Source organism: Oncorhynchus mykiss, chromosome 25, assembly GCF_057628025.1.
Source record: "Oncorhynchus mykiss isolate SJ-2025 chromosome 25, ASM5762802v1, whole genome shotgun sequence".
NCBI classification, from domain to species: Eukaryota; Metazoa; Chordata; class Actinopteri; order Salmoniformes; family Salmonidae; genus Oncorhynchus; species Oncorhynchus mykiss.
This window is the reverse complement of record NC_143046.1, coordinates 19,235,942-19,262,695: the sequence shown is the minus strand read 5'-3', so window position 1 is coordinate 19,262,695 and position 26,754 is coordinate 19,235,942. Positions and strand designations below refer to the sequence as shown.

Sequence of the window (26,754 nt, the reverse complement as noted above, 5' to 3'; positions counted from 1 at the left end):
GCTCCAGAGCCTTTCCGTTCACCTTCACACTCCTGGGCCAGACTACACTCAATCATATGACCCACCGAAGAGATGAGTCTTCAGTAAAGACTTAAAGGTTGAGACAGAGTCTGCGTCTCTCACATGGGTAGGCAGACCGTTCCATAAAAATGGAGCTCTATAGGAGAAAGCCCTGCCTCCAGCTGTTTGCTTAGAAATTCTAGGGACAATTAGGAGGCCTGCGTCTTGTGACCGTAGCGTACGTGTAGGTATGTACGGCAGGACCATGCTTTGTAGGTTAGCAGTAAATCCTTGAAATCAGCCCTTGCCTTAACAGGAAGCCAGTGTAGGGAGGCTAGCACTGGAGTAATATGATCACATGTTTTGGTTCTAGTCAGGATTCTAGCAGCTGTATTTAGCACTAACGGAAGTTTATTTAGTGCTTTATCCGGGTAGCCGGAAAGTGGAGCATTGCAGTAGTCTAATCTAGAAGTGACAAAAGCATGGATTAATTTTTCTGCATCATTTTTGGACAGAAAGTTTCTGATTTTTGCAATGTTACGTAGAACTATCACTTCTGAACGGTTGAGCTAGCAGGACTGTAAGCAGAACATTGCTAGGTCCCTGAAATGTTGCTGGCAGCTTTAATTTTGACACGTTGCAGTGTCTCTAGATCATCATCATTCTTCATCGGCATGCACTATAAGTGATTTTAAATTACTTTTTGCTTCTGTCCTTGTCAGACCTACATGCCCTGTCTCTGATCCTGGTGATGATTGGGAAAATGGCTGTCACTGGAACGTTTGGATTCCTCTATCTGAATGGCACGGAGCGCTTCCCCACAGTGGTGCACAATATGGCTTTGGGTGCCACCTCGATGGCTACAAGAATAGGTAGCACTGTCTCCATACATCGCTTACATGGTTGAGTCGCGTGTGTGTGTACGCATATTCAATTGTCTAAACATTTTGCTAACATTTATGTGATTTCTGGATTCAAATAAATTGTCTCACTTTCTTCTGATTGAAGTCATGTACAACAAGATACTACCCTACATGCTGATGGGAACCACCACAGTCATCACTGGTGTGTTGAGCTTTTTGCTACCAGAAACAAAAGGAGAGGAACTACCAGAAATGATCAACCAGGTCAAACCCTAACAGGTTATTGGGCTTGTTCGACATTGCAGCCGACATTGCAGGAGACTGATTGATCTACAAAGAACCTTGCATCATAAATAACTACTTATTATTATTATTATTATTATTATTTGTAGATCAGTCCGTCACAATTTACCCATGATACACTACGGTTTTGATCCTCTGAACACTAGACTTGCGTTGCCAGTCACAGAGTGGCAGACAGGCGTGTCAAGAGATACTACTGTAAGACATTTTACCTTTTCAGTCTATTGTCCCACCTCTTTAAACAGTCCTATCTCCCCCTCTAGCATGGGCATGAACCAGGATTCTTGGGATGGCCTGAAGCAGAAAGGAAATGCACAGGTGAAGAATGAGGCAAGCTGTCCTGGTGAGGCAAACTATCCTTAAGAGCTAGGTCCAGAATTCATCCTCTCAGTTTTTTTGTTTTGTTTTTGTATTTTTTGATTTATTAATAAGTTGGTAATGTTTTAATAATTCATTGTAATGATTGATTGATAACCAGGAGTAATGTCTGGCCAATACGGACTTTCAACCCCTCCAAAGATTTTCTATGGGGTTGAGATCTGGAGACTGGCTAGGCCACTCCAGGACCTTGAAATGCTTCTTACGAAGCCACTCCTTCGTTGCCCGGGCGGTGCGTTTGGGATCATTGTCATGCTGAAAGACCCAGCCACGTTTCATCTTCAATGCCCTTGCTGATGGAAGGAGGTTTTCACTCAATCTCACGATACAAGGCCCCATTCATTCTTTCCTTTACACGGATCAGTCATCCTGGTCCCTTTGCAGAAAACAGCCCCAAAGCATGATGTTTCCACCCCCATGCTTCACAGTAGGTATGGTGTTCTTTGGATGCAACTCAGCATTCTTTGTCCTCCAAACACGACGAGTTGAGTTTTTACCAAAAAGTAATATTTTTGTTTCATCTGACCATATGCCATTCTCCCAATCTTCTTCTGGATCATCCAAATGCTCTCTAGCAAACTTCAGACGGGCCTGGACATGTACTGGCTTAAGCAGGCGGACACGTCTGGCACTGCAGGATTTGAGTCCCTGGCGGCGTAGTGTGTTACTGATGGTAGGCTTTGTTACTTTGGTCCCAGCTCTCTGCAGGTCATTCACTAGGTCCCCCCGTGTGGTTCTGGGATTTTTGCTCACCGTTCTTGTGATCATTTTGGCCCCCACGTGGTGAGATCTTGCGTAGAGCCCCAGATCGAGGGAGATTATCAGTGGTCTTGTATGTCTTCCATTTCCTAATAATTGCTCCCACAGTTGATTTCTTCAAACCAAGCTGCTTACCTATTGCAGATTCAGTCTTCCCAGCCTGGTTAGGGCTACAATTTTGTTTCTGGTGTCCTTTGACAGCTCTTTGGTCTTGGCCATAGTGGAGCTTGGAGTGTGACTGTGAGGTTGTGGACAGGTGTATTTTATACTGATAACAAGTTCAAACAGGTGCCATTAATACAGGTAACAAGTGGAGGACAGAGGAGCCTCTTAAAGAAGAAGTTACAGGTCTGTGAGAGCCAGAAATCTTGCTTGTTTGTAGGTGACCAAATACTTATTTTCCACCATAATTTGCAAATAAATTCATTAAAAACCCTACAATGTGATTTTCTGGATTTTTTTCCTCATTTTGTCTGTCATAGTTGAAGTGTACCTATGATGAAAATTACAGGCCTCATCTTTTTAAGTGGGAGAACTTGCACAATTGGTGGCTGACTAAATACTTTTTTGCCCCACTGTATTCGTAATTCCTTTACTTTAGATTTGTGTGTATTGTTAGGTATTACTGCACTGTTGACGCTAGAAACACAAGCATTTCGCTACACCCGCAATAACATCTGCTAAACACGTGTATGTGACAAATAAAATAATTAGATTTTCTTACTGGAGCACCCATTGACTTCTATAGAATCTTCAGGTGGTGTCACAGGAACCCTCAGCCCACAGCATGACAGGAATATATTGTTGAAACATGTGGAGAATGAAAAAAATTATTGTGTGTGCAAGTTTTCATTTGTTAAAATGACTTAACATGCTTATTAGGATGAGCTTCTTCGCTCTTGGTGTGTATGGGGGTGCTGCATGTGCTCTCAATGGCCTTCACCAGTGATATTCAAGGTGGGGGTTGGGTCATGGGGGAATTGCAGTGGGGTCACCACATAAAAACAATTTAATTGTTAGGGAACAAACAATTAAGAGTACAGATTATTGTATGGGAAATATGCAAACTTTTTTTGAGAAACAATTTATGATTTTAGTTGAGTCAATGTCTTTACTGGTACTCTTCATTTTTGATTAGAGAAATGAAAATGTATGGAATTTAAGGTTATTTGTTAATATAAAAATATAAATTTGACAAAGTTGAAGGTTCTGTCAATATATTTGGGCTGGGGTCACCAGAAGTTCCTGACAAAAAAATGGTCTCCTCACTGAAAAGGTTTAAATCTACAATGCACCCCCCTCTGCTGGTGAGATGCAGACTAACTATGTTCATCGTTGAAGGCCTGTTATTCCTTTATGTGAATTTCAAACATTCCACAGAGGTTATCAGATATAGGAAAAATGAACTGCCCTTTGTCAGTATGATAGAGGAAACAGGATCCAGGTGAAAGAAGAAACCAAATGGTGTTACTGGGAAATCAAGAGGTTGGGGATCCCTAGAGTTGGATTTGAACTGGGACGTCGACATGAAGCTGGGGTTGTGGTTAAGACTAGGGTTGAACTGGGACTTAGACATGAAGCTGGGGTTGTGGTTAAGACTAGGGTTGAACTGGGATGTAGACATGAAGCTGGGGTTGTGGTTAAGACTAGGGTTGAACTGGGATGTAGACATGAAGCTGGGGTTGTGGTTAAGACTAGGGTTGAACTGGGATGTAGACATGAAGCTAGGGTTAGGATTACACTGGGATATGGACATGAAGCTAGGGTTAGGATTATACTGGGATATGGACATGAAGCTAGGGTTAGGATTATACTGGGATATGGACATGAAGCTAGGGTTAGGGTTATACTGGGATATGGACATTAAGCTAGGGTTAGGGTTATACTGGGATATGGACATGAAGCTAGGGTTAGGGTTATACTGGGATATGGACATGAAGCTAGGGTTAGGGTTATACTGGGATATGGACATGAAGCTAGGGTTAGGGTTATACTGGGATATGGACATTAAGCTAGGGTTAGGGTTATACTGGGATATGGACATGGAGCTAGGGTTAGGATTTTACTGGGATATGAACATGGAGCTAGGGTTAGGGTTATACTGGGATATGGACATGAAGCTAGGGTTAGGGTTATACTGGGATATGGACATGGAGCTAGGGTTTTACTGGGATATGGACATGAAGCTAGGGTTAGGGTTATACTGGGATATGGACATTAAGCTAGGGTTAGGGTTATACTGGGATATGGACATGGAGCTAGGGTTAGGATTTTACTGGGATATGGACATGAAGCTAGGGTTAGGGTTATACTGGGATATGGACATGAAGCTAGGGTTAGGGTTATACTGGGATATGGACATGGAGCTAGGGTTAGGGTTATACTGGGATATGGACATGGAGCTAGGGTTAGGATTTTACTGGGATATGGACATGAAGCTAGGGTTAGGGTTATACTGGGATATGGACATGAAGCTAGGGTTAGCGGTTGAAGTTACCGTTAGGGGTTGAAGTTAGGGTCGTCTTGCTTACTTGCAGTCTTCTCTTTGTACTGAACTCTTGTTCACCTTTTCTTGGTAAAGTACGTGATTTTAGGGGCAGAGATGGCAATCAAAGTCATCTGATCACTTATTGTGCTATCATATCAGCCTGCTGTTGGCACTTTCTTCCTGATGGGAGATCAATCCAGGTGTAAGCCTGTTTTTCTCACCACAGCTGTGAAATTTATACTATTTCCATATGCTCTTTATATCAGTGCCCTTTAGAGAGGAAAATCCAGGAACATGTCCAAGAGAAACCTGAACCTAGTAAGGGAAACAACATGTTACGATACACTACCATGGCATCCTGCCAAAAAGGCCTATCTGGGAGGTATTTTAGTTCTCTTTTTTCATCTGGTTTGAATCTAGCATGGACAGACATTTCACCCATTCACACTTTACATTTCAGGGGTAAGAACACCATACAAGTGACAGATATCATCTGTTAAACCTTCTAGACTGTAATAAATCTGTCATGTTTGTACTGTAGAGAAAGTGTGGGCTTTTGCTTCACTGTAAGGACTTTTCTACACTGTAAGGACTGACTTATCTACACTGTAAGGACTTATCTACACTGTAAGGACTGACTTTGGTCTAATCCGGTTGTGTGGGCAGTCTCACGTCTGTCTGATGCTCCTCGGGCTCATGACAACTGATCGCTGGCCTAGGTCAGGTGCAGGACGAAAAAGGGACCAGCATGTGGTAATACCCAAACCAATAGGGTTGCTCATAGGCCGACTTCGACCCCCCAAAAGTCAAGAGAGGTAAGGTGAGTTATATATGATTACCTCCCTCATATATGCCCAACAACCATAGGACACGTGTTGAGTGCTTGAGTCACACATAGAGTAGCCAAACTTAACTTTACTAGATAATGTTGTATAGGTGACAATGCACTGGTTTAATATACTGGTTTCCAATAAACACAATTGAAATGGACGGATGGGGTGCCAACCATTTCTTTAGGACAGTAGAGCTAGAAGAGATATAAAAGTAGTTAATTTGCATCTTCTCAATACGTTTAGGGGTTTTGTTCATGGACAGCTACAGAATCTATTTTATAGGCCCTATGCCTGAACAGTGGTATTTTTGTCTGGTTGGCTGGCACCAGCTACACTGTGCAACAAGAAACAACCTTTACTCAAGTTTATCTGCGAACAGCAGCCTGCAGGTGGCGTAATAACACCTTGGAGGCCCGCCTGAGGATTTCTCCAGGGATTTTACCTTGCCTGTTGGAGAAAGATCACCGGTACCTTGAAATTGGACTCCCTGTGCTCGCAAGGTAAGAAGGGGTTTACCTTCAATATACAATAGGCGATGGCACGAGTTTGAGCGCGGTGCAGTAGGGACAGGTGTCCCACGAGATCGAATCCTCGGTAACCGTTCTCTGTTAGATTAAATTATTAGCTCCCAATTTGTAGTCGAATTCGATACAATTCGCCCCGGGTTAACCAGGGTTGAGACGTGGATGTCATTTCGATTAATTTGAGGAGTACGTTCGACATAAAACATCAGACAGGTACGTTGCCTTGACGAGGCTGGATAGAAAAAAATAGGAGCTGTGCAGCCTACTGTGGAATGTGTGCTATGTCTTCGTTACAGAACAAAGTCGTCTGCCTAGCTACCCTACTCGGATTTATGTATAAAACGGAATGGTGTCATGTTTGATGTTGTTCATGACTTAACGTTCACGACTTAGGACAACTCGACAATGGAGTCTTTTCTGCAGATAGCGCCGCACTCCCTGGCCATCGTATTGACAAGGATCGGCAAGGGTGATTCGACTGGTGTGTCTGAGAGCGACGAACTGCCGCGCCATCACACCGGCTATGAGATTTTTGCGGATTTTAAAGCTGAGAACACACAGCACGTTTGGAATCAAAGAATATCGGACGCCATATCGGACACGTTTTTCCTGGGCTGGATTGACGAGCACGTGCTGTTGATCCAGGGTAAAGAGGATCACCTGGAGGTTCTCAGAGAGGGATGGATGAGGAGGTCTCTCAATCCTCCGCGAGGGTTCCACATCAAATATTTAGGTAAGCAAAATGATGGCATTGTGTACTTTAAAACAATGCCATCAGCAATATCCTTTTATGTATATGTTGTTGTGTTTTTATTGTTGATGCTATGCGGCACACCAGCATCAATACAATGCATGCACATCAGAAGTGGTGTTAACCACTGTTTGGCCATTTTGGGCTGCATTCAAAATCTTCAATGTTCGCTTTGCAACACTTTTAGACAATTAATGTAACATGCCTAAGCAGGAATATACTTTATCGGGCCGGGCCAAGGGCTATTTCAACATCTACCGACAAGCAAACATGAACTACACAGAGGTCTTGCCATAGGAACCATAGCAACGTATTTGATATGCTCTTAGTCAGCTGTTTAAAGACATTGAATATACCTCGGAGGAGGAGAGCGACTTGTCTCAGTTTATGAATAGAATCATGCATGCCAATCACTCTGGTGGTGTAAGCTTACACACCCAGGCCTCAATTACTCATCCTATACATCAGGGATGGGCAACTGGCGGCCCCCCTTCTGTAGGCCACAGATCAATTTCCAATATACATTGAGCTCCAAAGGTATTGGGACAGTGACAATTTTGTTGTTGTTTTGGCTCTGTACTCCAGCAATTTGGATTTTAAATTATATAATGACTGAGTTTAAAGCGCAGACTGTCAGCTTTAATTTGAAGGTATTTGTATCCAAATTGCGTGAACCATTTAGAAATTACAGCACTTTTTTGTACATAGTCCCCCCATTTTAGGGGACCAAAAGTATTAGCACAAATTCACCTGTGTATTAAAGTAGTTAAAAGTTACGTATTTGGTCCCATATTCATAGCACACAATGACTACATCAAGCTTGTGACACTACAAATGTGTTGGAGGCATTTGCTGTTGGCTTTGGTTGTGTTTGAGATTATTTTGTGCCCGATAGAAATTAATCATAAATAATGTGTTGTCATTTTGGAGACACTTATTGTAAATAGAACTTCGGGCACCCAAAAAGCTAGGACCGCCTCTGATGTGTTGGTATGGATGTGGGTACACAGACCCATGAGCCACTGGCCTCTCATGATGAGTTCAGGTGTTTGAACGGATGTTGGTTAATTAGTTTAATGGCTCAGCACTACATTCTGCAAAAGTCACTTTGTAGGATGGCTGTAGATACATGGGAAATATACTTTTTTACATTTAGCCTGTAACATTGTTATTACCAATGTTGTATTTCTCCAGACTACATTTTAATGCATTTTCTACAGTAGAGAATGAGTGCTTTATCACAAACATTCCTCCTTTTATTCTCTCCAATCAGAGCAGAAACATCACACACATCTCTTTATTCTAGACAGGCCGACAGGCATGTTTTCAAAGTAGCAATAGAGTAGTGTTTACATCACTTCAGACCTACTATCCGGTGTAGCCGTAGCCTGTGGTAGAAAATAAAATGGGGAAAAAAGAGCCCTATATGAGAAGTGGGAAATATAGGCTGCATACAGTGCATTCAGAAAGTATTCAGACCGCTTGACATTTGGTTACTTTAGAGCTTTATTCTCAAATGTATTTCACACAATAACCCATAATGATGAAGCAAAAATAGGTTTTCAGACATTTTTGCAACTGTATTAGAAAAAAAAAAAACTAAAATATAACATTTAAATACAGTGGGGCAAAAAAGTATTTAGTCAGCCACCAATTGTGCAAGTTCTCCCACTTAAAAAGATGAGGCCACCATAATTTGCAAATAAATTCATTAAAAATCCTACAATGTGATTTTCTGGATTTTTTTTCTCATTTTGTCTGTCATAGTTGAAGTGTACCTATGGTGAAAATTACAGGCCTCTCATCTTTTTAAGTGGGAGAACTTGCACAATTGGTGGCTGACTAAATTATTTTTTGCCCCACTGTAAGTATTCAGACCCTTTAATCAGTAGTTTGTTAAAGCACCTTTGGCAGCGATTACAGCCTTGAGTCTTCTTGGGTATGACGCTATAAGCTTGGCACACCTGTATTTGGGGAGTTTCTCCCATTCTTCTCTGCAGATCCTCTCAGCTCTATCAGGTTGGATGGGGAGCGTTGCTGCACAGCTATTTTCAGGTTTCTCCAGAGATGTTAGATCAAGTTCAAGTCCGGGCTCTGGTTGGGCCTCTCAAGGACATTGAGACTTCTCCCGAAGCCATTCCTGCATTGTCTTGGCTGTGTGCTTAGGGTCGTTGTCCTGTTGGAAGGTGAACCTTCACCCCAGTCTGAGGTCCTGAGTACTCTGGAGCACGTTTTTCATAAAGGGATCTCTCTGTACTTTGCTCCGTTCATCTTTGCCTCGATCCTGACTATACACCCAGTCCCTGCCGCTGAAAAAATCCCCACAGCATGATGCTGCCACCACCATGCTTCACCATGGTGCCATGTTTTCTTCAGACGCTTGGCTTGGCTTTCAGGCCAAAGAGTTCAACCATGGTTTCATCAGACCAGAGAATATTGTTTCTCGTGGTCTGAGAGTCCTTTAGATCCCTATTGGCAAACGGGCTGTCGTGTGCCTTTTACTGAGGAGTGGCTTCCGTCTGGCCAGTCTACCATAAAGGCCTGATTGGTGGAGTACTACAGAGATGGGTGTCCTTTTGGAAGGTTCTCCCATCTCCACAGAGGAACTCTGGATCTCTGTCAGTGACCATCAGGTTCTTGGTCACCTTGCTGACCAAGGCACTTCTCCCCCGATTTCTCAGTTTGGCCGCGTGGCCAGCTCTAGGAAGACTCTTGGTGCTTCCAAACTTCTTCCAGTTAAGAATGATGGAGGCCACTATGTTATTGGGACCTTCAATGCTGCAGACATTTTTTGATACCCTTCCCCAGATCTGTGCCCTCGACACAATCCTTTCTCGGAGCTCTACGGACAATTCCTTCGACCTCATGGCTTGGTTTTTGCTCTGACATGCACTGTCAACTGTGTTACCTTATATAGACAGGTGTGTGCCTTTCCAAATCATTTTCAATCACTTAAATTTACCACAGTTGGATTCCAATCAAGCTGTAGAAACATCTCAAGGATGATCAATGGAAACAGGATGCACCTGAGCTCAATTTCTAGTCGCATATCAAAAGGTTTGAAGACTTATGTAAATACGATATGTTTTTTTTTAATACATATGCAAAAATTACAAAAACTGTTTTCTTTATTGTGTGTAGATTGCTGAAAAAAATAATATTTAATATATTTTAGAATAAGGCTGTAACGTAACAAAATGTAGAAAAAGTCAAGGGGTCTGAACACTTTCTAAAGGTACTGTATCTACCTAACTGTCAAACTCCACAATAGTGAAGTGTTGCCCTGATGTGTTTTTCAGTACCCGCTGCTGTAGACTCTCCTTTCTGTAGGATAAAAGTGGGTTGGAGTTGGAGCGGTAAGAGATGAGGCATTGCTGCTGAATCACATTGCATCAAGGACTGTATTGTGTTTGAGTCCCAGTGCGGAACACTGCCAACCACAGTGCAGCACTTGGGTCATCATTGATATCGAGTCCAACATTCTCTAAGTGTTTGCTCTTAACCACGTGACAATGTTCCTTCCTCGCTATTATCTTTCAGTTACTGTACTTGTGGTCTCTGGTCTTTTTATAGGGCATCAAGGCCCAAAGAAAAGCCATGCACCCTTACATCTGTGTTTGTGACTAGTAGTCAGGGGTAGGAGGAGGCAGAAAGGGGAACCCCCTCACCTACCAGGACACCTAACCTTTAAACTGTTCCTTCATCTAGTCTGCCTCATCCACCTATGGTAACATGAAGGTCTCTAGAGCCTTTGTAGTTGTAATTTGTCTGAGGATAAAATTACACCGTTATCAAATTACCCACTCCTGTGACACACACACATACATCTACACACCTATTCCCGCAACACAATTACCCACTCCTGTGACACACACGCACACATCTACACACCTATTCCCACAACACAATTACCCACTCCTGTGACACACACGCATACATCTACACACCTATTCCCGCAACACAATTACCCACTCCTGTGACACACACACATACATCTACACACCTATTCCCACAACACAATTACCCACTCCTGTGACACACACACATACATCTACACACCTATTCCCGCAACACAATTACCCACTCCTGTGACACACACACATACATCTACACACCTATTCCCACAACACAATTACCCACTCCTGTGACACACACACATACATCTACACACCTATTCCCACAACACAATTACCCACTCCTGTGACACACACACATCTACACACCTATTCCCACAACACAATTACCCACTCCTGTGACACACACACATACATCTACACACCTATTCCCACAACACAATTACCCACTCCTGTGACACACACACATACATCTACACACCTATTCCCGCAACACAATTACCGGTAGTTGAATTCATCAGATAAAAAAAGAAACACCCTTTGTTTCTCTACAAAGATGAGCAGAAGAACAGCCCAGCAGCATTGAGGTGATAATGTAGTGCTCTGGTACTGTTCTGTTCCTCTACCCTGGCTCTGGCTGCTGTGTGGGGGAGTCAGTGGTGTGTTCCGTGTGGACTCTGTCTCTGCAGGCAGGAGGAGGGCGCTACGTGTCACAGCTCCTCGTAAATCTCCTCTCCTCTCTCATCAGACCACTGTTTCCCTGCCAGCTGGGTTGGGCTCACACCTCCAGGCAGGTTGTTTCCTGGCCTCTCTCTCTTGCTCCCCCCCCCCCTTCTCTCTCTCACACACGTGTACACACACAAAGGCATTTTATTTTTTCCCTTCATCATTCAGTACTTCACTTGGTAATGTTAAAAATAATGTTAGCTTACCTTTTTACAACAACCTGCTTCAGTGCTGCCACCTAATGAGGTTGGACTGCCTATGTAGTGCCTTCTTGTTTGAACAAATACAGTTGTACTTTATTTCATAGAATTATTTGGCCATATGTTTTGTTATTAACATAAGGGCCTAATGAACACAAGGCCTCAATATATGGCTCAGGTTGAGTAGGTATCAACTTGTCTTAGACTTAGAATCTAGACACAAAACAGGTGAGCAGGACGGGATAGCGCTCTCTCTCTCTCTTTCTCTCCCTCCCCCCTCTCTCGCTCTTGATCTCTCTTTCTCTGAGTCTCTGAGAGAAAGGTGGATCAGACTCAGGTGTAGACAATGCCTGTGAGAGTCATTATGTTGTGGTCATGGGGTTCCTTTCTGATCTCTGAAGTATTTCCAGTGGGGAAGGCACTCAAATCCTTTAAGCAGGATCATCCCCCAGTAATACTGCTTTTGGATAGGGGCAATCCCATGGTAACAGAATTGCGCCGAGACTCTTAAAATGTATGCCAAACAAAAACCATTGATTTAAAAGTTGAACAACTGAAAAATTAAAGGAGAGACGCACACTCTAGGAGCTCAGATGCAATAATTGAATAACCTAATAATCAACGTTTGGACAGACAAGCTGTCCTCTTCAGGGTACAATGACAAACACTGCAGGGTGACTAGTTTATATGGTGTCAAAGGACACACACAGGTGTCTGTAATCATGGCCGGGTGTGGCCTGATATCATTGGTTAATTCTCAGATGTAAAAATAACATACCAAAAACATGAATGGATAGCATACGATCATAGATACAATGTGGCTACAAAGGCCTACAAACATTTACAATGACAAAATCACAATAATCACAAGAATGGCTTCAGATCAAAGTCTACGTTGAGACTGAAGGGACAATTTATTGTTAAAACGAGAGGCTGCCTGGATCTTTAACTTAAAGACTCTTGTTCCCTTCAGTAAATGAGGCCCGACGGGAGCAAGAGTCTTTTTAAATTAAAGATCCAGACAGCATTGTACATTTTTGTAGGCCTATGGAGCCACATTGTATTTATGACCGTATGCTATCCATTCATGTTTTTGGTATGTTATTTTTACATCTAAGAATTAACCAATGATATCAGGCCACACCCGGCCATGATTACAGACACCTGTGTGTGTTACACATTTACTGGTAGAATTGTGCAGATGCAAAGTTTGGTAACAGAATTTCTATAAAATCTCCCTCAGTTTTTCATGTGTCCATGTTTTCTGCTCCAAATGAAGATTCAACATGTCTGCAGGAACAATGGGGTGTCTGCTATGACATGACACCTTGATTTAAACAACAACAACAACATTTGGTTATTGAACCACAAATGTATAAGTATGCAATATCCTTCTTTGCATATTTGGGTATTATTCTACACACTGGGTATTATTTTAATTAGCTCTGCCCCCAAACAAGACCATGTGGTTGTTCCGGACAGGACCAAATCCGAACCAATCATAGACGTCTATGTTTCACGAGTTTGGACATTAAAGTACAGAACAGTAGAGCTCAGTAGAGTATAGTAGATCATACTTCAGTACGAAACAGTACAGTACATTATAGTGTACTCGACTCTTGCATACTCTACTGTGCTGTCCAAACTTGGGTACCCAACTGTTGATGTGACTACTATGACTTCCCATTGTAGCCAGTTCAATTGCAGAAATTCCGTTACCAATTCTTTTTTTTCGGAAGTACAATTTGGTAACGGAATTGAGTTTTAATCACTTAATAATACATAAACAATTGATATCAGTTAATATACTAACACATTTTTAGGTCTACTTTGTGTTATCTTTCATTATCCCCCCCCTCAAGAGGGAGAGAAATTAGGTAAATAACTCAAAGATATGTGGGTTTTGGGTAACAGACTTTTAAGGCACAAGGCAATGTTTCTTAAGCTTACAGAAGGCAGAACAATCTATCCAAAACGTAATAAGTGTTGATATTAGTTGGCAGGGGTCTGTACTTCTACATCATTGTGTTTTGATGTATTTGTGGCAGTTTTTTCTGGTAAATGTTTTCTAAGACCCCTTTTCCATCTGTTTGACCACAAAACAAAGCCTTTGCTTATTCCACATTTTTAGGATGTAAAATGGTTGCAAAATGTGTATATGCCTTAATTTCTCAAGAATATAGACTTAGCTTTCATTTGACACTCAATTTGACATGCTTCTATAAACTTCACATGTTGGTTCTCATGGGTCCTTTTACATGGAAATTACCATAGTTGACTCCAGTTGTAATACACTGGAATAACATAAGTCACACATCCGGCGACATCCTGTGGATGAGCTAGCTAACTTCTCAGTAAATATTTATATTTAGTTATATTTAGTTAACTTCAAGCATCGGGACATACAAGTACCATTCAGTCTATTTCTAACTGTGATGCTTGAGTTGTCATTGGATGTCATTGCGATTCTGACTGTATTTTGTTGGACTTTTCTTTGAATGCTCTTCAGGTAGGTTTGTTATGGTAACGAAGTAGCCTAAGAAATGCAACAAAAGGTAACATAATTGTAAATATTTGACTTTTAAGTCCTTCTTTGTCCACTAGGTGCCACAGTTGCATAGCGAATAATACCACCCCACCATTTTAATGATGTCCTCTTTATGGTGCACATACCAGTATCTGGAGCTATTTCAAGAGATAAGACAGGGAATTTTATTTTTATCCATAGACATTTTTAGACTGACACGAATAACTGATCTGGTGAGTAAATAAGTATGGCCTGGAGCACAAGCATCAGATGTTGTAACACACTGTAATATGCACTGCTCTTACAGGCGTTTTTTCTGAATGATTCTGCTAGCCAGCTAGAATGAGGTAGGCTAGAGGGACACATACGATTTGGGGCTCTTTGTTACCTTCCCTACAACACATTTGTAAGGCAGCTCCCATGCTGTTGCCTATTTGCAAAGAGCATGTTTAGTCTTGTTGTGATCTCTTGTCAGGTTAAGTCTACTCAAACTGACGTGTTCTGGTCTAATTGCATAGTTTCAAGGGGGTTCTAAAGACGGCACCTGAGAACCATTTACTTTGAGTAAACACTATACTGTACCAGTGGTCACTGACCTTTTCTGATTGAACATCACTTTCTGATTTAAAATGCAAGCTGAGATCTACCGCTCAGATTTGTAAAAAACATGACTTAAAAAATGTAAGCATATGCAACATTAACCCATTAAAAACAGTTCTGTTTTCAATGAGGTTTGTGCAGTAGGCTATTGGCCCAATACATTATCACTGCGTATTGGCCATGCCTGGTTTGCCCTGCCAATGCTGTTCTTCTCAAATTATATTTTAAAATTTTAGGTGTATGATCACACTGGTAATAGATCATTTGTTGTATTACTTATGAGGCACAGCTGAGTCAGCATAATATTATTCATATTTGTATTTTTACAGGAAGTCCAGAATCCAGTTGCAGAGGGAGGTGTTTAGTCCCAGGGTCCTTAGCTTAGTGATGAGCTTTGAGGGTACTATGGTGTTGAACGCTGAGCTGTAATTGATGAATAGCATTCTCACGTAGGAGTTCCTTTTGACCAGGTGGGAAAGGGAAGTGTGGAGTGCAATAGACACTGCATCATCTGTGGATCTGTTGGGGTGGTATGCAAATTGGAGTGGGTCTAGGGTTTCTGGGATAATGGTGTTGATGTGAGCCATGACCAGCCTTTCAAAGCATTTCATGTCTACAGATGTGAGTGCTATGGATCGGTAGACATTTAGGTAGGTTACCTTAGTGTTCTTGGGCACAGGGACTATGGTGGTCTGCTTGAAACATGTTGGTATTACAGACTCAGTCAGGGACAGGTTGAAAATGTCAGTGAAGACACTTGCCAGTTGGTCAGCGCATGCTTGGAGTACACATCCTGGTAATCCTTCTGGCCCTGCGGCCTTGTGAATGTTGACCTGTTTAAAGGTCTTACTCACATCGGCTACGGAGAGCATGATCACACAGTCGTCTGGAACAGCTGATGCTCTCATGCATGCTTCTGTGTTGCTTGCCTCGACGCGAGCATATAAGTAATTTAGCTTGTCTGGTAGGCTCGTGTCACTGGGCAGCTCGCTGCTGTGCTTCCCTCTGTAGTCTGTAATAGTTTGCAAGTCCTGCCACATCCGACGAGTGTCTGAGCCGGTGTAGTAGGATTCAATCTTTGTCCTGTATTGACGCTTTGGCTGTTTTTTGATGGTTTGACTGAGGGCATAGCGGGTCACTGTGCGTACGGTCACTGTGGGGATGATGTCATCAATGCACTTATTGATGAAGCCAGTGACTGATGTGGTGTAGAGGTTGACCGATTCTGATTTTAACGCCGATACCGATAATGATTATTGGAGGACCAAAATAAGCCGATTCCGATTAATCGGCCAATTGTTCGTTTTTTATTTGTAATAATGACAATTACAACAATACTGAATGAACACTTATTATAACTTAATATAATACATCAATAAAATCAATTTAGCCTCAAATAAATAATGAAACATGTTCAATTTGGTTTAAATAATGCAAAAACAAAGTGTTGGAGAAGTAAAAGTGCAATATGTGGCATGTAAGAAAGCTAACGTTTAAGTTCCTTGCTCAGAAAATAAGAACATGAAAGCTGGTGGTTCCTTTTATCATGAGTTTTCAATATTCCCAGGTAAGAAGTTTTGGGTTGTAGTTATTATAGGAATTATAGGACTATTTCTCTCTATACCATTTGTATTGCATATACCTTTGACTATTGGATGTTCTTATAGGCACTTTAGTATTGCCAGTGTAACAGTATAGCTTCCATCCCTCTCCTCGCTCCTCCCTGGGCTCGAACCATCAACACAATGACAACAGCCACCACCGAAGCAGCGTTACCCATGCAGAGCAAGGGGAACAACTACTCCAAGTCTCAGAGTGAGTGACGTTTTAAACACTATTAGCGCGCACCCCGCTAACTAGCTAGCCATTTCACATCGTTTACACCAGCCTAAACTCGGGAGTTTATAGGCTTGAAGTCATAAACAGCGCAATAATTGAAGCACAGTGAAGAGTTGCTGGCAAAACGCACGAAAGTGCTGTTTGAATGAATGCTTACGAGCCTGCTGGTGCCTACCATCGCTCAGTCAGACTGCGCTATCAAATCATAGACTTAATTATAACCTGATAACACACAGAAATGCAGAAATGTAGGTCATTAATATGGTCGAATCCGGAAACTATCATCTCGAAAACAAGACGTTTACTCTTTCAGTGAAATATGGAACCGTTCTGTATTTTATCTAACGGGTGGCATTAATCAGTCTAAATATTCTTGTTACATTGCACAACCTTCAATGTTATGTCATAATTACGTAAAATTCTGCCAAATTAGTTTGCAAAGAGCCAGGCGGCCCAAACTGTTGCATATAACCTGACTCTGTGTGCAATGAACGCAAGAGAAGTGACACAATTTCACCTGGTTAATATTGCCTGCTAACCTGGATTTCTTTTAGCTAAATATGCAGGTTTAAAAATATATACTTCTGTGTACCGATATTAAGAAAGGCATTGATGTTTATGGTCGGGTACATGTTGGAGCAACGACAGTCCTTTTTTGCGAATGAGCACTGCATCGATTATATGCAACGCAGGACACGCTAGATAAACTAGTAATATCATCAACCATGTGTAGTTAACTAGTGATTATGATTGATTGATTTTTATAAGATGAGTTTAATGCTAGCGAGCAACTTACCTTGGCTTCTTACTGCATTCGCGTAACAGGCAGGCTCCTCGTGAGGCAGGTGGTTAGAGTGTTGGACTAGTATCCAAAAGGTTGCAAGATTGAATCCCCGAGCTGACAAGGTAAAAATCTGTCGTTCTGCCCCTGAACAAGGCAGTTAACCCACCATTCCTAGGCCGTCATTGAAAGTAAGAATGTGTTCTTAACTGACTTGCCTAGTTAAATAAAGGTGTCATTTTTTTAATAAATCAAAAAAGCGGCTTCCAAAAATACTAATTTCCGATTATTATGAAAACTTGAAATCGGCCCTAATTAATCGGTCGACCTCTAATATGGTGTACTCCTCAATGCCATCGGAAGAATCCCGGAACATAATCCAGTCTGTGATAGCAAAACAGTCCTGTAGCTTAGCATCTGAGTCATCTGACCACTTCTTTAGTGACCAAGTCACTGGTGCTTCCTGATTTAGTTTTCTTATAGTCTCAGCTGCATGACAGTAACAACGTTTTCATCAACAGTTTTTCTGCACATCCATTCTACCTTGCTATTAGTTACCAATCACACTGTAACACTTAGAGCACCAGCTGAATAAACAGGTCTTTATTACACCAGGATCAACTTAGCCAACCTACAATTATGGTGGAGGCCACTGTGTTCTTGGGGACCTTCAATGCTGCAGAAATTTTTTGGTACCCTTCCCCAGATCTGTGTCTCGACACAATCCTGTTTCGGAGCTCTACGGACAATTCCTTCGACCTCATGGCTTGGTTTTTGCTCTGACAGGCACGGTCAACTGTGTTACCTTATATAGACAGGTAGACATAGACAGTAATGTGTGCCTTTCCAAATCATGTCCAATCAATTGAATTTACCACAGGTGGACTACAATCAAGTTGTAGAAACAACTCTAGGATGAACAATGGAAATATGATGCAGATGAGCTCAATTCCTAGTCCCATAGCAAAGGGTCTGAGTACTTATGTAAATAAGGTATTTCTGTTTTTTTATTTGTAATAAATGTGCAAAAATGTCAACTGTTTTCGCTTTGTCATTATGGGGTATTGTGTGTAAATGGACTATAATTCAATCTATTTTAGAGTAAGGCTGTAACGTAACAACATTTGGAAACAGGGAAGGGGTCTGAATAAATGATTCTAAAATACGTATTTTCGGATTCTGTCTTGTAAGATCATAGTTCATTGGTTTTGAGCCTCTCCCAGAAAGATTTGTTCTGTAATTCTTTTCTCTCTGAATTGTCAGATAATTCCTGATAGTTTAGTTTAAAGCAGCAATTAGTAGTTGAAACAATAACAAAGCGCCTCTTCAACCTCAGGAGGCTGAAGAAATTTGGCTTGTCACCAAAAGCACTCACAAACTTTTACAGATGCACGATCGAGAGCATCCTGACGGGCTGTATCACCGCCTGGTATGGCAACTGCTCCGCCCACAACCGTAAGGCTCTCCAGAGGTAGTGAGGTCTGCACAACGCATCACCGGGGGCAAACTACCTGCCCTCCAGGACTCCTACACCACCCGATGTCACAGGAAGGCCATAAAGACCATGAAGGACAACAAGCACCCGAGTCACTGACTGTTCACCCCGCTATCATCCAGAAGGCGAGGTCAGTACAGGTGCATCAAAGCTGGAATCGAGAGACTGAAAAACAGCTTCTATCTGAAGGCCATCAGACTGTTAAACAGCCATCACTAACATTGAGTGGCTGCTGCCAAAATACTGACTTAACTCCAGCTCACTTTAATAATGGAAAAATTGATGTAAAAATGTATCCCTAGCCACTTTAAACAATGCCACTTAATGTTTACATACCCTACATTACTCATCTCATATGTATATACTGTACTCTATACCATCTACTGCATCTTGCCTATGCCGTTATGTACCATCACTCATTCATATATTTTTATGTACATATTCTTCATCCCATTACACTCGTGTGTAAGGTAGCTGTTGTGAAATTGTTAGGTTAGATTACTTGTTGGTTATTACTGCATTGTCAGAACTAGAAGCACAAGCATTTCGCTACACTCGCATTAACATCTGCTAACCTTGTGTATGTGACAAATAAAATTAGATTTCGTGTTTGTTTACATTTACTTTGTTTACAAATATTGGGTAAAAAAAATCTTATTTCAGGTTCTGATGGGGTATGACATTGGAACTAAGTTCATGAGGCATTTATATTCTTCAAGAATCAATGGGTACGTATAATTAATTTATATGTCCAAAAATGAATGTAGCAACTGCTGATTTCCCCTTTAAAGCAAAAGGTACAGGTAACTGCCAAAATAAAAGAAACGCAAACATAAATGGTCTTAATAGGGCGCTGAATCACCACGAGCCACCAGAACAGCTTCAATGCACCTTGGCATAGATTCTACCAGTGTCTGGAATTTTTGGATGGATGAGACACTATTCTTCCACGAGAAATTCCATAATTTGGTGTTTTGTTGATGGTGGTGGAAAACGCTCTCCCAGGCGGCATTCCAGAATCTCCCATAAGTGTTAAATTGGGTTGATATCTGGTGACTGAGACTACCATGGCATATGCTTTACATTGTTTTTATGCTCATCAAACCATTCAGTGACCACTCACACCCTGTGGATGGGGGCGTGGTCATCCTGGAAGAGACCACTCCCATCGGGATAGAAATGACTAGTTTACCTTGCCTTCCAAGGGTTTGAGAGGACCTAAACCATGGCAGGAAAATGCACCCCACACCAGAACCGAGCCACCGGAACCCTCATTTACTCATGTGTTTCCTTTATTTTGGCAGATACTTGTATAGTGCCACAAGTGTGACCCAGTTCCTGAAAATGGTCACTAAAATGCAGCATCTAATCAGAAAACACCACTCTAGTATTTGGAGAGGGCGGGGCATCCTTGAAGCTAAACATTGTTGTGTAGAAAGCAGTGGTGTGCTTTGTAATGTGGGCTAGTGTTACTGAATGGCTTGCTGCAGGGAGAGTTATTGCATGAAGCAGTTATCCTTTTTCATAATGGGAAGCTAAAGTGTTTCTGAGGGCTTGCTGTTGTTATTGTGGTGAACGTTGTGTTGCACAAAGAGTGAGAGGTGTGTTTTGGTGATGTTTTGATGTGCGAGGAGGAATTAGAGGGGGAAAAAAATCTCTACAGCCAAATTCTCTTCTAACAATCACGATATAGTATATAGGCTATTGGGTCAGATAATGAATTACATAACATGCTTATAGCTAATGTAAACTCACATAACATGCTTATAGCTAATGTAAACTCAGCAAAAAAAGAAACGTCCCTTTTTCAGGACCCTGTCCATCAAAGATAATTCGTAAAACTCCAAATAACTTCACAGATCTTCATTGTAAAGGGTTTAAACACTGCTTGTTCAATGAACCATAAACAATTAATGAACATGCACCTGTGGAACGGTCGTTAAGACACTAACAGCTTACAGACGGTAGGCAATAAAGGTCACAGTTATGAAAACTTAGGACACTAAAGAGTCCTTTCTACTGATTCTGAAAAACACCAAAAGAAAGATGCCCAGGGTCCCTGCTCATCTGTGTGAACATGCCTTAGGCATGCTGCAAGGAGGCATGAGGACTGCAGATGTGGCCAGGGCAATAAATTGCAATGTCCGTACTGTGAGACGCCTAAGACGCGCTACAGGGAGACGGGGTGGACAGCTGATCGTCCTCGCAGTGGCATCACGTGTAACAACACTTGCGCAGGATCGGTACATCCGAACATCACAACTGCGGGACAGGTACAGGATGGCAACAACAACTGCCCGAGTTACACCAGGAACGCACAATCCCTCCATCAGTACTCAGACTGTCTGCAATAGGCTGAGAGAGGCTGGACTGAGGGCTTGTAGGCCTGTTATAAGGCAGGTCCTCACCAGACATCACCGGCAACAACGTCGCCTATGGGCACAAACCCACCGTCGCTGGACCAGACAGGACTGGCAAAAAGTGCTCTTCACTGACGAGTCGGGGATTTGTCTCACCAGGGGTGATGGTCGGATTTGCGTTTATTGCCGAAGGAATGAACGTTACACCGAGGCCTGTACTCTGGAGCGGGATCAATTTGGAGGTGGAGGCTCCGTCATGGTCTGGGGTGGTGTGTCACAGCATCATCGGACTGAGCTTGTTGTCATTGCAGGCAATCTCAACGCTATGCGTTACAGGGAAGACATCCTCCTCCCTCATGTGGTACCCTTCCTGCAGGCTCATCCTGACCCTCCAGCATGACAATGCCACCAGCCATACTGCTCGTTCTGTGCGTGATTTCTTGCAAGACAGGAATGTCAGTGTTCTGCCATGGCCAGCGACGAGCCCGAATCTCAATCCCATCGAGCACTTCTGGAACCTGTTGAATCCGAGGGTGAGGGCTAGGGCCATTCCCCTCAGAAATGTCCGGGAACTTGCAGGTGCCTTTGTGCAAGAGTGTGTTAACATCTCACACCAAGAACTGGCAAATCTGGTGCAGTCCATGAGGAGAAGATGCACTACAGTACTCAATGCAGCTGGTGGCCACAGCAGATACTGTCTGTTACTTTTGATTTTGACCCCCCCCCCCCCCCCCCCCTTTGTTCAGGGACACATTATTCCATTTCTGTTAGTCACATGTCTGTGGAACTTGTTCAGTTTATGTCTCAGTTGTTGAATCTAGTTATGTTCATACAAATATTTACACATGTTAAGTTTTCTGAAAATAAACGCAATTGACAGTGAGAGGACGTTTCTTTTTTTGCTGAGTTTATAAGACAATATTGTGTGTTAGTAGCCATTGCTTTAGTTTTTGCATATTTCTCATCATTGAGAATTAGAACTCCTTTTATGAAATGTCTTACCTACATACTACTTAATCATGGTGCTACAGCTGATATTGTTGTCTTATCCAATTATCTTTCCTTTTCGTTGGCTACAATGAGGAATTAATGGCCAGGACATAGGACCAGGCCATAGGACCAGGCCATAGGACAGGCCATAGGACCAGGCCATAGGACCAGGACCAGGCCATAGGATAGGATAGGACCAGGCCATAGGACCAGCACAAAACACAGCACTGCCATGCTTCCGGCTCTCAGAGCGAGAGAGACAGAGAGAATAATTGTGACAGAGTCCCCCCCCCCCCCCCCCCCCCCCTCAATCCACAATGGCACAGCAGTGGGTCGCTCCCTGTAGCAGGTGGACGTGTTTAGAAATGTTCTGGGTCGTCTCCGGACTAGCTCCCTGTAGCAGGGGGACGTGTGTAGGTTCTGGGTCGTCTCCAGACTGGCTCCCTGTAGCAGGGGGACGTGTTTAGAAATGTTCTGGGTCATCTCCAGACTGGCTCCCTGTAGCAGGGGGACGTGTTTAGAAATGTTCTGGGTCATCTCCAGACTGGCTCCCTGCAGCAGGGGGACGTGTTTAGAAATGTTCTGAGTCATCTCCAGACTGGCTCCCTGTAGCAGGGGGACGTGTTTAGAAATGTTCTGGGTCATCTCCAGACTGGCTCCCTGTAGCAGGGGGACGTGTTTAGAAATGTTCTGGGTCGTCTCCAGACTGGCTCACAAATGTTCTGGGTCGTCTCCGGACTGGCTCTCTGTAGCAGGGGGACGTGTGTAGAAATGTTCTGGGTCGTCTCCAGACTGGCTCCCTGTAGCTGGTGGACGTGTGTAGAAATGTTCTGGGTCGTCTCCGGACTAGCTCCCTGTAGCAGGGGGATGTGTGTAGGTTCTGGGTCGTCTCCAGACTGGCTCCCTGTAGCAGGGGGACGTGTTTAGAAATGTTCTGGGTCGTCTCCAGACTGGCTCTCTGTAGCAGGGGGGACGTGTGTAGAAATGTTCTGGGTCGTCTCCGGACTAGCTCCCTGTAGCAGGGGGGACGTGTGTAGAAATGTTCTGGGTCGTCTCCGGACTAGCTCTCTGTTTGTTTCACTCTTCCTTGCTCTATGTCACTCATTGCAATGTCTTTATTTCCAGACTGAGATTTCTACATTTACTCAGACTAAATTACAGCCCACCCAGGCTGCCGCTGCCTTACAAAAAAGCTTTTAAAATAATCTCAGAATGGATACAGACAGTTCACCACGGCTCAAATCAAATTGTATTTGTCACATGGGCTGTGAAATGCTTACTTGTGCTGAGCTGAGCAGGGAATCCTACAGATGAGCAACTAAAATGGAACAAGGGCCTAGTGCTTTTTCCAATGGCCTTTCAAATGTTTTGTCATTGTGTTTATATGTAACCAATATAAACACCACAACCGTAAATATCGCTGTGGTTTGCGAGTCTCAAGTTATAACATCACTGGCAACACTTGAAGTTGATATTGGAAAGTGGCCAATAGTTATCATGCTAGATCAAGCCATAGCTTGCACATAATCCAAGCCATTCAGCAAGGGCTCAACTCTGCTACAACAAACTTTGTTCCATTGGGTGGACTATAGAATGACAGAGTCATCAGGTTTTCATTAAGCGCTTTCATCCTACCCCCTTCACACATGGCGATGTCTTTTTAAATGATGCTGCATGGTGCTTTAGGAGTTGTGTGAATCCTTCGAATTTGGGGGTATTTGTGTGTTTTCTTTGTTGGGGTGCAAACACACACACACACACACACACACACACGTTTGGAGACAGGCAGTTGAGTGGGTCATAGCTGTGTTATTTTAGTTGATTGGAGAGTGATTGTGTCGTGTACCGGACACTTACTGTGCCAATTGGCTGGCGGGGATTGGCTGTTCTTGAGCAGGTCTTTCCACATGTGTGGACGGTAGGTCGACTTGTGTTCCATCACATCTAGAAGGAGAGGACGGCCCTAAACATTTAATCATGAAATTTGGTTAATTACCATGTATTCCTTTATCGTGCCTCAACTGCTAGAAGCAGGCCTTGTTAGAAACGGAATAAATCAGAATTTTAAGTGCTAACACGTTTTCACCACATTTCTGTAAAAACTGTGTTATATTATTTTAAATTCTGTCTTGACTTTTTCCTTACAGAACAGAAAAAGTTACCCCGCTGCCCAAATGGCAGGATTGTTGAGCTCCAAACCTCAGACTGTTCCGATCCAATACAGCCACTTCCCTACTCTGTCTAGGAGACTTACAGCCAATGAGGGACTCTTTAAACTGATGAAATATTTCTGTCTGAAATCGTGGCAATGTTTTTGTCCCTGGGCCAATGGCCAATGGCCCTGAACTGTGGAGAGGATACTGAATAGACTGTTCAACTGGAATGGTAGAAATATCAGAAAGTCAGTCACCATTGTGATTCATGCAACTGCTACACACAGACGACCATTGAGCGGAAGAAAAGGTCAGAGATCAAACCATCAAAAAGGGATTTGATTATCTGGAAGGTAGTGACAGCTTTGGTATTAAATGTACATGATTATCTTTAAAGATGTTCATTGGTGGCTGCTGTGTCCTACTAGGTAGGATGGGGCACCATGAGGGAGTTGGTTCTCCTCAGAGTTCCCTGTGTGCCCCTGAAATCCCTGCTTCCACTCAGGTCCTCTCCCTGAGGACACAACCCCCCCCCTGTTATTCCAGCTGATCTTCCCACAGTGCTCTCTGCCTGACCGGGGTCAGAGGCCGTGCAGAGGAGGAGATGAGAGGGGGACCTGCACTCTCTCAGTCAGGGCCTACTAATGGCATGGCAGCATGCAGAGAGCATGAGATCATTTTATTACCCAAACAGTGCTGGAGCTGCATTAAAAACGACTTGGTTGGGGATGAGGGGTTGTGGGGGGTTTCGCTGGTGGAGCAGCTAGCTAGCTAGCTACCATTTTCAGAGCTCTTTCTGGCGCTCATTTTCAGAGCTCTTTCTCTTTCTGGGAAATGGAACATTGGTCAAATTAGGAAATGGGAGAGCAGCAGCAACAAAATATTAAATCCAGGAGGGCTGTGGTGATAGGGAGGGGGTGGAGGAGGGCTGTGGTGATAGAAAGGGGGATTGGAGGGGGTGGAGGAGGGCTGTGGTGATAGAGAGGGGGATTGGAGGGGCTGGAGTAGGGCTGTAGTGATAGAAAGGGGGGTTGGATGGGGTGGAGGAGGGCTGTGGTGATAGAAAGGGGGGGGGGGGGTGGAGGGCTGTGGTGTTAGAAAGGGGGGTGGGGTGGAGGAGGGCTGTGGTGATAGACAGGGGGTTGGAGGGCGGGGGGAATGGCTGACAATTTAGACCATGTTTGGCTGAGCCTCGAGGAGCGCTGTCATGTATGTTATGAGATTCCACTGATAAAAGGCCAAAGTGGTCCAGGTTTATGTGATGGGGAGAGGTCTGCAGGAGCTGTTTGTCCCAGGAGGGTTCCTCAGGCCCTGGGAATGGAGGGGTGGTGGTGTTGGTGGGGGACGGGACAGAATATCTCAAACACGCCAAGACCCCAAGGAGAAGAATGATGGGGTGAGAGGGGGGCTGCGGCGGCTGTATCGTTGGCTGCTTACTGGGGTCACATGGTCAGTGTGGCTGTGCATGCCTGTCATCACTAAAAGGCCTGACATAGCACTCCCAGTAACATGAGCCCAAACTAATTCCGGAGGCCCAGGGGTCTGACTGGGAGATCACCACAGAGCCGCCCCAACTAGGGATGGGTATGAGGAATCGAGGACTCTAAAGAACTTCCAAGCTCGATCTTGGTCCAGAGATGACATTTTTTTCAAATACTGTAAAACTATTTTGTGGAATGTTAAATAAAATACATTTTAATTATTTATTTTTTTTATCTTTATTTAACTAGGTAAGTCAGTTATAAGAACAAATTCTAATTTTCAATGATGGCCTAGGAACAGTGGGTTAACTGCCTGTTCAGGGGCAGAACGACAGATTTGTACCTTGTCAGCTCGGGGGTTTTAACTTGCAACCTTCCGGTTACTAGTCCAACGCTCTAACCACTAGGCTACCCTGCCGCCCCAATGTGCTTTGCGGCTGCCTGAAGTGAAGTTTGGTCATGGAGACAATGTTAATTTATCTTATACCATGGCATTGTTGAATACTAATTTCTGATTGGCTTGAAGGGCATTCAAGAGCGTGCATTATTTCCCTATAATGCATGGTATATCAGCGGGGTAGAATTCAATGGCTATAGTTAATTCTTACATGTTCTATATTTGCTTTTGAAAACAAAAGTCGAATTGAAAACATTATCGGCAGTGTTGAATTCGATTTTCATTATAGCAAGCTAAGACTGATGGTTTGGTTACCAAGGCAACTACTGCAGCTATTTCAGTGGATGTTGTCGAACACATTTCTACCTGCAAATGAACACATTTCTAGCGTCAAATGTGTTAAATTATAGCCATGGTATGAAAGGTATAGTCAACTCGGGGCTCAATGTATT

At 43.1% G+C, this 26,754-nt stretch overlaps 2 protein-coding genes across 8 annotated transcripts in view; one reads left to right on the top strand and one right to left on the bottom strand.

Moving 5' to 3' along the window:
* Nucleotides 1–26,754, bottom strand: part of LOC149971555 (uncharacterized) — a 62,194-nt gene that overhangs the window by 9,607 nt on the left and 25,833 nt on the right. For 2 of the 6 annotated variants that reach the window (XR_016491816.1, XR_016491818.1), the window contains exon 3: nucleotides 24,129–24,234. The exons of 2 other annotated variants lie outside the window; for them this stretch is intronic. The gene's annotated coding sequence lies outside the window, so the exon portion shown is untranslated. Of the gene's footprint in view, nucleotides 1–1,378; nucleotides 1,461–3,027; nucleotides 4,382–24,128; nucleotides 24,235–26,754 lie in introns of those variants that run through there. 2 more of the 6 variants (XR_016491819.1, XR_016491815.1) reach the window with 2 other exon arrangements.
* Nucleotides 5,996–26,754, top strand: part of LOC110504728 (storkhead-box protein 2) — a 104,555-nt gene continuing 83,796 nt past the window's right edge. Inside the window, exon 1 of one of the 2 annotated variants that reach the window (XM_021583522.3) lies at nucleotides 5,996–6,881. In XM_021583522.3, the coding sequence (XP_021439197.2) occupies nucleotides 6,554–6,881 (328 nt within the window). In that variant the 5' untranslated portion in view covers nucleotides 5,996–6,553. The remainder of the gene's footprint in view (nucleotides 6,882–26,754) is intronic. The other variant, XR_016491813.1, reaches the window with a different exon arrangement.